The sequence below is a fragment of the Carassius carassius genome, chromosome 8 (genome assembly GCF_963082965.1).
Source record: "Carassius carassius chromosome 8, fCarCar2.1, whole genome shotgun sequence".
In the NCBI taxonomy this organism is placed as follows: Eukaryota; Metazoa; Chordata; class Actinopteri; order Cypriniformes; family Cyprinidae; genus Carassius; species Carassius carassius.
The window spans coordinates 34,850,745-34,863,244 of NC_081762.1; the positions used below are offsets into that span (position 1 = coordinate 34,850,745).

Sequence of the window (12,500 nt, forward strand, 5' to 3'; positions counted from 1 at the left end):
ACAATTTGTAAAGTTTCCCTTCTTTTTTGGAATCAGGTTTGTACTAATGAACATTTATACACAATAACATTGAATTGTGACCCTTTCGTACAGTATAAATGTTATTAGCAGAAGTAGTAGTAATATGAAAATGGAATACTTTTACAGAGGTTTTGTCTGTGTAGTGAATTGGTTTGTAAGAAATCAGGAGCCCCAGCACCGCTCCAGTGTCTCGTGATAACTTACCTTAGCTTTTATATGTTATATACCTCAGCATATACCACATTACCATCATTATATTCCTGTATGTACGGCAAGGACTGAGGAACAGTGAAAATATAGTTATTAATAAAGAATTATCAAATAATTCAGCAAGACCTATTTTGAACCTAAAATAATTGGCCTATTATTCTTATTCTGAAGTGAAGCTATGAGTAAATAATAATTACTACATCATTTTGACTCAAATCAAACATACTCAAAACCTATAAAAGTAATCATAAACTTTGTAAAATACACAACACAACTTGTTAACAATCTTCAGTTCTGATGAGAACATTTCTTAATACAGCATATTTTATTCAGTTTTAACATGCAAACTGCCCACATTTAAACTAATTTAACAAACATTTCATAATCAAAAGTTAAACGTTTAGAAGCAAACAAAATGCATATTTCATTTCTATTTCTCTATTTACTGTAGTAGTACTTTGTACTTGTCCTTTTCCTCACGTAACGTTGAAAATGAACAGGTCTACTCATAATTTACTGGAGTAATATTTTATTGGGGTATCTCTCATCAGTCATGCAGTAAGTTAGAAAAAGAGCTCTAAAGTGTTACCTAAACCTGCTCTGGCAGAATATCCTCAATGATCTGTCCTCAAAGACATTCGTTTCAGCTGTTAGTTAGCCTAGTCTTTTGTTCTGCTAATTAAACTGGATTTCTTGAATTGCCATTTCAGATGTATCTGAAGTGCTCTGTCAGAGCGGACCCGTTTGGTCACCACATTATTTGAGCTTTAAACAGAGCATCTTCTGAACGCGTGTGTGATTCCTCTTCAGCACTGATTCCAGTTGAGCTGTTTTTCTCTCAGGTGGGACAGGGATACCCTCATGACCCTCCTAAAGTCAAATGTGAAACGATGGTCTATCACCCCAACATCGACCTCGAAGGCAACGTCTGTCTCAATATTTTGAGGTATTGTGTGCACTCCTACACACTGGCTGATAATAAGATTGTCTGTATAGCTACACTATATCCAGCTCCTCATCAGAGGCCGTTCATCTTCAGTGCTTCCGTTGATGTAGTGTAGATGTGCATGATCAAATCATTCGCTATATTGTCCACCCTTCATCAACTGAGAGACCACACATAGGGTATTGTGAGCACACACGTAATGTAGTGTCTGTTTCGTTCATTCTGGACGATAGAGGACACCCTCGAGCAGAAACACATCTGCAGCACAGAACTTATAACTGATGATGCTTCAGGAAATCCCTAAGAAGATCAAACATGATGACCCCGAACACACAGTTGGGACAATACATGGTTCATCTGTGATTTTCAAGCCATCTTGGGTATTTTTCATAAGAATAAAGCATGTTTATAATGCAATGCTAATCGACATAGGATTTCTGCCTATGAAACCATTAAGTGATTTCAATCTTGACTGATGATGTAAAGTGAGCAGACGTGACAGATGTCTCTGGATTATAAGAGGAACACGCTGAGTAACTCGACATCTTTATTAGAGAATACACTCAGTTTTAAGCACTCAGTTTTAAGATTTTAAGATCCGCGGTAAACTGTTCTTCTGAATGAAACACCTCATCAGAACCTGTCACATAGTTTGAATCTTGTTGTTTCTAAAATAGATATTTTGTGTTGCCGTCGGGGCTAGTTAAGGCTGATTATACTTCTGTGTCGGACCTGCACCTCTCCAAAAATACAACAGCACATCCATCTAAGCGGACCGCAGGCTGTGACTGCTCCTCCATATGTGCTTGAGTTTTGTGCACTTCAATAATAATGTTTTCATGTTTGACCTGCGGCGTAGGTCTGATGCAGAAGTATATAGTCTTCAGGACAAAACCTCTGATGAACATGGAAAAGCGAGTTTGTCAGTCTCTGAACGGCTCATACACATGTACTGTATCTGTTTCACACATGAGCTGCTGTACTACATTTATTTGACTGATTTTAGTGCACTATGCAGTGTGTGATCCTGAATGTGTGATCACTCTCTCTGTTTCAGAGAAGACTGGAAGCCGGTGTTGACCATTAACTCCATCATATATGGACTCCAGTATCTGTTCCTGGTAGGTTCATCTCCTCGAGTGAGTTTCTGTGGGTTTGAGGCACAGATGTTAACTCCAGCTGGTGTCTGTGTGGTCCGCAGGAGCCCAATCCTGAAGACCCTCTGAACAAGGAGGCAGCGGAGGTGCTGCAGACCAACCGGCGTCTGTTCGAGCAGAACGTCCAGCGCTCGCTGCGCGGAGGATACGTGGGAGCCACCTACTTCGAGCGCTGTCTCAAATAGTCCACGTCCCAGAAAGCATCTATCGTTTACATGCGCTGAGAGGCACTGACCGCTCACAGACGGGGGGAGGCTGTCAGTGATCCTGGCTCAGAGAATCCAGTCTGTTTATTTTTGCAGAGATTGACCTGCTAACTTCTCCCTCCTCTCCCAGAGACTCGTGTTCATTACCCAGGCTTGAGGACCTCATCCAAACTGCCTCGAGTCGCACACATTCAACTAGTCACTCATTTTTTACGTTCGCCAAACAAGATGTGTGTAGCATCGCCTTCGACCAATTCTGCTAGCGCTGACAAACTGAGACCTGGAGGAGATCCACAGGACCCGTCTGCTGTGAGCTCGGGAGAACCACCATGTTTGCTGTAGTTCTCCTGCTTGGGAATGGGTGGGATGGGGTGGCTTTCTGACCCGGGGTGTACAATGTTACAGTTCTGTTGTGTATATTGAAAATCCCAGTTGTTCACGATGACTGCAATATGAATTATGTGAAATAAAATATTGACTTGAATGCCTACATTTTAAGATGAGTGTAAACTACAACAGCAGATTGTCTTTAAAAGAAGCAGCAGCAACAATACCATGATTTATCTGAGCTGGACGCTTACTCTCGAAGCTAGCTAAACCCACTGATGTGACAAAGCCTCCGATACCTGGGTCATTTTAAAATGTTCCTGCTGTAAGACGAGCTCAGGATGTGATGGCAGGAAGAGGAACAGAGACATAACAGGCTTGAGCATAGTGGAGTTATCTGCAGCAAGATAAGAAGAGCACTTCGGTGCTTCAGGTACAAGCCTCCGTCCCTCAGGAGTGTGGGAGATCATCTGCTCCATCAGGATCTGGACGGCGGCAGATTTCAGACTGATGAATGAATGCTGTAGACATCTGGTGCAGTCTCCCAATGCCTTCATCACAGACCGCTTCAGTCAAAGAGAGCTGGTAATTGGTGTATTGGTTCAGAATTGAATGATCTATGACAGGTTTACTCCAAATCCCTAGTGAAAAATAAATATGCTAAGATATATTTGAAATATATTTATTTGATGCTAACTTAATACTTAATAGTACCAGCCTGCAATCATACGTTTACTATATACTTAAGGTCTGCTAATTGTGTACTTTAATTGAGTGGATGTAATGCTGAAGTGCAACTAAAGATGCACTGAAGTATATCTGATTGTGCTGAAGTGGAACAAAGACTGATATTACTCAAAGATCATACAATCCTCATCAATAGTGACATTAAAACACATTTTAGGCTCAATATTAAGATATTGTGCACAAGTAGTAGTCCAAATAAAGTATATCAGTAAATATGTGAACAGATTTGAACCATAGTATAAAAAGAGAAGTGCATATCATCCCCCAAATATTCTTCTGAAATATTTCTAACAGATCTATTTCTGCTGATCATTTGACCCAATCCACATCTGAGCCGCTGTCATCGGAATCCTGCGTGTTGCCAGATGTTGAAGGGGTTCTTTCTGTCATGAACCGCAACTAGTGCTCGTTGGCTTTAAAGCAGGGCACCCTCCAGCATTCTTAACACACTCTGAGGTGCACACGAACGCATTTAGAGTGTCTGTAATGAGCCGATTTCGTGTATGAGTAAAGAAGCCCTATGACTGCAACTACCACCATTTAAATTTTCATAAAATTCTGAAATTATCGTACATTACGGGATTTTTTTCATTATTGATCGTACATCGTACAGAGGTGAAAATTATCGTACAAATACGATAATTATCGTACGTCTGGCAACACTGGTGTGTGACGCTCAGAAGCGCGTGTGTCTATGACGCATGTGCGTCGTGACGCAGGATGGGCGGAGCCTCTGACGTCAGTGCGTGATATCGTTCCGCGGGCGGGAGATCGGCGCGGCCTTTTCCTCGCGACAGCGGCTGATGAGAAGCAGCAGCAGCGCGGGAACTGCTCGTCTCCGGTGTAAGGCGTGGACGCGACGCGACTCTGACCCGACTCTCCCGTCAGAATGGAGCTGATCACAATCCTCGAAAAAACCGTGTCTCCAGGTCAGTTCCGCGCCTCGGCGCTTCCTCACGCACGGGATCCAGATCGCGCTAGCGGGCGGTTAGTGCCGCGCAGGCCCCGCGAAGCGCCTTGCACTCTGCGGGAACACATAAACAGCGTTTAACGCTTCAGGCTGTCGACGCGAGCCGCCAACGTGTGCATCAGGCGGCAAAGCGGCGCCGCCTTCGAAAGCGAGCGTTTGCCGGCCTGCGTGGCGACAAGTCCCTGACGCACACAGATAATGTGACTTCGCGCCTAACGTTACTTCTGATAACATAAAACTCTTCGCCAGGCGTCCGCGCGCGCTCTTGGCGCGTGTGGGGCGTCCGCTCGAGCTGCCAAAGTTATAACAGGTTAGCATGCTAGTCAGGAAGTGGCTAGGCGTTAGCACGCTAGCGCTCAGTCATCCCCTGCGATCTTCTCCGAGCTTCAGAGCTGATGTGGGGCGGTAGCGGGAGAAGTGTTTTCTGATTCTCGGCTGTGCTTGTTTCAGATCGGAATGAGCTGGAGGCGGCGCAGAAGTTTCTGGAGCAGGCGGCCATCGAGAACCTGGTGAGCAAACACTCCTCAGTTTGACCTCTGAACTCTACACTCTCTTGCTCTGTGTGTCCAGGCCTGAACAGAAACAAAGCACCCTCAGCTAAAGCTGTTTTAATGACGTCATAGCAGATTTGGCAAACTGTATATATAGTTATTGCATCCTCACTGATTCTGGAGGCGCCCAGTGACATAAAGACACTCCATTAGGAATCACTAAAGAAGATATTAATTTAGTTCATCACAATCCCATAAAGTTATGTTCTAAACATTGAAGTTCTTTGCGCTACACTATGAATCTGTTTTTCTCCATGACAGCTGATCATTTGAGCGGTGACTGATTCTAGTATAAAGGTTTCTGAATGATAGCAGGCTCTTCACTCCTCTCTTAAACTGCACCTATTTCTTGCGGCTGGATTAAATCTGCTGTCTGTGCTGGTTTCAGCCCACGTTCCTGGTGGAGCTGTCCAAGGTGTTGGCGAACCCCGGGAACACGCAGGTGGCTCGGGTCGCGGCCGGCCTGCAGGTCAAGAACTCTCTGACCTCCAAGGACCCGGATGTGAAGACACAGCACCAGCAGAGATGGCTGGCCATCGACTCCAGCGCACGCAGAGAGATCAAGAACTACGTAAGCTCAGATCTGTCCTAGAGACCGACACACTGGGGTTATAAAACAAGAGAAGACATGTCTGTGGACGACACACGTGCTCTTGCACGTCTTCACCTTCTGGTTATTTTACATTTCACCTCAAGAGTTGTCTTTTTCTGTTATTGAAAAAGTAAATATCAGATGAAAAGCAGAGCTTAAAACAGGAATATCTGATCCTCGTCCAGATCAGTTTATTAGAGAGAAGAATATGTTCAGTCCCTTCCTCTAAAGCTTGAATATACGGTGTTGATTACTACTGAAGCCATGCAGCTCACAAACCGTATTTGGTCATTAATTAATTTTCATTAAATAGGCTTCCATTACATTTACTTGCATACTAATATTATGTATTATATACATTGGAAATTATGGAAAAAATATCAGCATTTAAATGGAGGTCTCCTCACTTTGTCATATAGTGCCTCTGTCTCTCAGTGAATGGGACGCAGATTTTACTGACACTAGTAAAATATAGATTTGTCAAATAATGTTCTTAGACTTTCTTTCGTGTGGGGAAACATCCCAGACAGAAACCACAGTAGTTTACTATGAATTAAATGATATTAATTTTGTAACCAAGATGCAAATAATGGCAAAGAAAACAACGTATAAACAAGCCCCCAAAAAAACTCCAGTACTCTTATTTATTTTTAGCATCTACAAAGACAGCCTTCATGCATTTAATGTGAAACTAGCCACAGCTAGACAGAATTTCTTCTCAGACCTTATAAACAGTAACTTAAACAACACTCGTACTCTTTTTGCCACGGTTGAGAGACTGACAAACACCCAGATTCCCGGTGAAATGCTCTCAGACAGCAAATGCATTGAGTTTGCTTCCTTCTTTTCTGAGAAGATTATCAATATCAGAAAGGAAATTGGCACATCCTCCAGTAATGCAGAAGTCAGACAGTCAGCCACAATATCAACCAGATTTGATAATGCTCAACAATATTAAAAGTTATAGACACTAAAGTGCCTTGAATTTTTTTACCACTCTTAAACATTTTTTTATTTGATATAAAAATACATGAAATAAGTCCTGGAGCAATCCAAAAAAGTAATGGGTTGAAAGCCACATGTCTCATGAGTTTCTATTTCAAATCTGAATAAGATATCATGGAAAATGAGACTCCTGCAAATATTTTTCTGAGACTATGTCTACACCCCCCACCCCCCAAATATAAGAAAATATATTTCCCAATAGTATTGAAGGCTTCTACAAACTATTTAGTCAGTAAACATACCACTGCATAGTTATTTTTCTTCAATTATAAAACACTAGACAGACACTTAGACATCATATAAGTGATTTATTTGAGCAGTAGAAAAATACAATAAGAATAATTTGAGTAAGAAAAATAAGAAAAATAAAAAAAGATTTAACTTTGTTTGCCAATTACAGAACATCCTGAGATTGCTAGAAATGCAGTATTTACAATGAATTATGATGCAAATAAGTGCTGATGTGCTGATGGCCACTTATACAGATGGTAATAACACAAATGTGCCAAAGTAAATAATCCACTCTCTCTATTCATATAGATGCGTTCACTTTGATAGCCGTGATCATACAGTAATAGCGAGCTGATTTGGGCTGATTTGCAGTCAAACAGATGGTTATCATTCAGGTACATTCACATTCAACATAAAACACACTCTCACATATATAAAAACTCTCTAAAATAAAAAGAAAGACAGGAATTTGCGATCGCTGTAAGTTCCGCCTCCATCAGCTGACAGGTGCGTCAGAGCGCATCACCAGCTCTCAGGAGAGAGCGCCAAATTCAAATAAACTATATTTCGTCTATCTTTCATTCATTCTTTTTTCCGGTGGATTGTCTCATTCTGTTTGTGACACTATACGCTGCAAAACCATGCCATTTTTTACTACCAAGACGCAGTTTCCGACCGTGAGTTATTCCATAACGGACGCAAACAGTTCTGTCGCTGAAGAACTGAAACCTAAACAAAGGAATTATGATCCATATTACAACATTATTTGTAATAGGGGTTTCAGGACGAGGGGGTCGGGGTGCAGGCTAACAGGTTAAAACAGTCTGAACTAAACACTGTTGATCCTGTTGAACACACTCTGCAACGTGCAGCACTCTTATTTATTATTTCTAATTTTTTTCTATGAAATTAAGCTTAATAATCAATAGGCTGTATCACTTAGTTTTTTCATCCCCAAAATATAAGGTGACGTAAAATGATCATGAAGACGTTTGTTTTACCATTTCACGTATCAAAGACTTATGACAGTACGTTTATTAGCACATGTGCTCCTTCAATACATCTTTGAGTTCACACACGTGTGTTTGTGTCTTTGAAACACCTGCGTGTGGACGTCAGCGGGAGGAAACCGAACGAGCAGACACCAAACCAGTAGAGTGAGGGGAGGTTAACACTAGTTAATCCATCGCAGGTGGCTTCAGTATGTTGGGTGGATAATAAAAGCAAAACAGTTTCTCCATGTATACTGTGCGGCCCGCCCAGGTGGACACTGTGTGAAGCAGTGACTGTAGAAGGGTCATTATTCAGACCAGCAGCGGACAGTCATGTGAGTGTGTGTGTGTGTGCAGGTGCTGCAGACTCTGGGCACAGAGACCTACCGGCCCAGCTCGGCCTCTCAGTGTGTGGCTGGCATCGCCTGCGCAGAGATCCCCGTCAGCCAGTGGCCCGAGCTCATCCCTCAGCTGGTGGCCAACGTGACAGACCCCAGCAGCACCGAGCACATGAAGGAGTCCACGCTGGAGGCCATCGGATACATCTGCCAGGACATCGTGAGTGCGTCACACACACTCGCTGCCTGTGTTTCCTAGCATGGCTTTGATTGACCTGTAAACACTCTGTCAGGACCCCGAGCACCTCCAGGACAACGCTAACCAGATCCTGACGGCCATCATCCAGGGCATGAGGAAGGAGGAGCCCAGCAACAACGTCAAGCTGGCCGCCACCAACGCACTCCTCAACTCACTGGAGTTCACCAAAGCCAACTTCGACAAGGAGGTACAGCCACGCCCCCCTCACCACTACAGTCCTTCAGTTCAGCTGTTAAACCTGACGCTCTCTCTGTCTCTCTCTCTGCAGACGGAGAGACACTTCATCATGCAGGTGGTGTGTGAGGCCACACAGTGTCCGGACACCAGGGTGCGTCTCTCTCACACTCACACACACTCTCACAGACACACACACTCTCTCTCGCTCTCTCTCTCACACACATACACACACACACAGACAGACACACACTCTCACAGACACACTCACACACATACACACTCTCGCTCCACTCTCTCACACACACACACAGACAGACACTCTCACACACACACATTCTCACACACACTCTCTCTCACACACACACACTCACACACTCTCTCTCACACACAAACACACACACACACAGACAGACACTCTCACACACACACACACTCTCTCGCTCACTCACACACTCACTCACACACTCACTCACACACACACTCACACACACACTCACACACACACACACAGACAGACAGACACTCTCTCACACACACACACTCTCACACACTCTCTCGCTCACTCACACACTCTCTCTCTCACACACTCTCTCTCACACACACACACACACACACACACAGACAGACACTCTCACACACACACACTCTCACACACTCTCTCGCTCACACACACACTCACACTCTCTCGCTCACTCACACACTCTCTCTCTCACACACTCTCACTCTCTCTCTCACACACTCTCACTCTCTCTCTCACACACTCTCTCTCTCACACACACACACACACACAGACAGACACTCTCACACACACACACTCTCACACACTCTCTCGCTCACTCACACACTCTCACTCTCTCACACACACAGACAGACACTCTCACACACTCACACACTCTCTCGCTCACACACACACTCACACTCTCTCTCTCACACACACTCACACACTCTCTCGCTCACACACACACTCACACTCTCTCTCTCTCTCACACACTCTCACTCTCTCACACACACACACACTCACACACTCTCTCTCTCTCACACTCTCTCTCACACACTCTCTCACAGACACACACACACACACTCTCTCACACAGACACTCTCACTCTCTCACAGACACACTCTCTCTCACACACACACACACACACACACAGACAGACACTCTCACACACACACACTCACACACTCTCTCGCTCACACACACACTCACACTCTCTCTCTCTCACACACTCTCACTCTCTCACACACACACACTCTCTCTCTCACACACTCTCTCTCTCACACACTCTCTCTCTCACACACTCTCTTTCTCACACACACACTCTCACAGACACACACACACACACACTCTCTCACACACAGACACACACTCTCTCACACACAGACACTCTCACTCTCTCACACACTCTCACACACACACAGACAGACACTCACTCTCTCACAGACACTCTCTCTCTCTCTTTCTCTCACACACTCATACACTCTCTCACACACAGACACTCTCACTCTCTCTCACAGACACTCTCTCTCTCTTTCTCTCACAAACACACACACACACACACAGACAGACACTCACACACACACACACACACACACTCTCTCGCTCACTCACACACACTAACACTCTCTCTCTCACACACTCACTCTCTCTCACACACTCACTCTCTCTCTCACACACTCACTCTCTCTCACACACTCTCACTCTCTCTCACACACACACAGACACTCTCACTCTCTCACACACACACAGACAGACACTCTCACTCTCTCACACACACACAGACAGACACTCTCACTCTCTCACAGACACACACTCTCTCTTTCTCTCTCACACTCTCACAAACACACACACACACACACAGACAGACACTCACACACACACACACTCTCTCACACACTCTCACTCTCTCTCACACACACACACATTCTCACACACTCTCTCGCTCACTCACACACTCTCTCTCACACACTCTCTCTCACACTCTCACACACTCTCTCTCACACACTCTCTCTCACACACTCTCTCTCTCACACTCTCTCTCACACACTCTCTCACACACTCTCTCACACACTCTCTCACACACTCTCTCACACACTCACTCTCTCTCTCACACACACGCACACAGACAGACACTCTCTCACACGCACACAGACAGACACTCTCACACACACACACACACACAGACAGACACACTCTCTCACACACACACACACACACAGACACACTCACACACAGACAGACACTCTCTCACACACACACACACACACACACACAGACAGACACTCTCACACACACACACACATTCTCACACACACTCTCGCTCACTCACACACTCTCTCACACACACACACACCGACAGACACTCTCACACACACACACACACATTCTCACACACACTCTCGCTCACTCACACACTCTCTCACACACACACACACAGACAGACACTCTCACACACACACACACATTCTCACACACACACACTCTCTCTCACACACACACACTCTCTCTCACACACACACACTCTCTCTCACACACACTCACTCTCTCTCACACACACAGACACTCTCACACACACTCTCGCTCACTCACACACTCTCTCACACACACACACACACACAGACACTCTCTCACACACGCACACAGACAGACACTCTCTCACACACACACTCACTCTCTCACACACACTCACTCTCTCTCACACACACTCACTCTCTCACACACACACAGACACTCTCACTCTCTCACAGACACACAGACAGACACTCTCACTCTCTCACAGACACACACTCTCTCTTTCTCTCTCACACTCTCTCACACTCTCACAAACACACACACACACACACACAGACAGACACTCACACACACACACACACTCTCTCGCTCTCTCTCTCTCACACTCACTCTCTCTCACTCACACTCACTCTCTCTCACACACTCTCACTCTCTCTCACACACTCTCTCTCTCTCTCACACACACACACACTCTCTCGCTCACTCACACACTCTCTCTCACACACTCTCTCACACACTCTCTCTCACACTCACTCTCTCACACTCTCTCTCTCATACACACGCACACAGACAGACACACTCTCAAACACACACACAGACAGACAGACACACTCTCTCACACACACACACAGACAGACACACTCACACACAGACAGACACTCTCTCACACACACACACAGACAGACACTCTCACACACACACACACACACACATTCTCACACACACTCTCGCTCACTCACACACTCTCTCACACACACACACACACACACACACACAGACACTCTCTCACACACGCACACAGACAGACACTCTCACACACACACACACAAACACATTCTCACACACACACTCTCTCTCTCTCTCACACACACTCTCTCGCTCACTCACACACTCTCTCTCTCACACACTCTCTCTCTCTCACACACACTCTCTCTCTCTCACACACACTCACACTCTCACACACACTCTCTCTCTCTCACACTCTCTCTCTCTTTCTCACACACTCTCTCTCGCTCACTCACACACTCTCTCTCTCTCACACACACTCTCTCGCTCTCTCACACTCTCTCTCTCACACACACTCTCTGTCTCTCACACACTCTCTCTCTCACACACTCTCTGTCTCTCACACACACTCTCTCTCTCACACACACTCTCGCTCTCTCACACTCTCTCTCTCACACACACTCTCTCGCTCTCTCACACTCTCTCTCTCACACACACTCTCACTCTCACACACACTCTCGCTCACTCACACACAC

The 12,500-nt window shown here is 45.2% G+C and overlaps 2 protein-coding genes across 2 annotated transcripts in view; both read left to right on the forward strand.

The window, feature by feature from the left end:
* ube2m (ubiquitin conjugating enzyme E2 M) overlaps positions 1 to 2,579 on the forward strand; it is a 15,487-nt gene extending 12,908 nt beyond the window's left edge. Inside the window, exons 4-6 of the mRNA XM_059555387.1 lie at positions 1,074 to 1,177; positions 2,235 to 2,298; positions 2,379 to 2,579. Coding sequence (XP_059411370.1) covers positions 1,074 to 1,177; positions 2,235 to 2,298; positions 2,379 to 2,519 — 309 coding nt within the window. The 3' untranslated portion in view covers positions 2,520 to 2,579. The remainder of the gene's footprint in view (positions 1 to 1,073; positions 1,178 to 2,234; positions 2,299 to 2,378) is intronic.
* Positions 2,580 to 4,355: 1,776 nt separating this feature from the next.
* Positions 4,356 to 12,500, forward strand: part of LOC132145728 (importin subunit beta-1) — a 34,346-nt gene continuing 26,201 nt past the window's right edge. The window contains exons 1-6 of the mRNA XM_059556949.1: positions 4,356 to 4,543; positions 5,035 to 5,093; positions 5,524 to 5,706; positions 8,313 to 8,513; positions 8,587 to 8,739; positions 8,821 to 8,880. Of these exons, the coding sequence (XP_059412932.1) occupies positions 4,504 to 4,543; positions 5,035 to 5,093; positions 5,524 to 5,706; positions 8,313 to 8,513; positions 8,587 to 8,739; positions 8,821 to 8,880 (696 nt within the window). The 5' untranslated portion in view covers positions 4,356 to 4,503. The remainder of the gene's footprint in view (positions 4,544 to 5,034; positions 5,094 to 5,523; positions 5,707 to 8,312; positions 8,514 to 8,586; positions 8,740 to 8,820; positions 8,881 to 12,500) is intronic.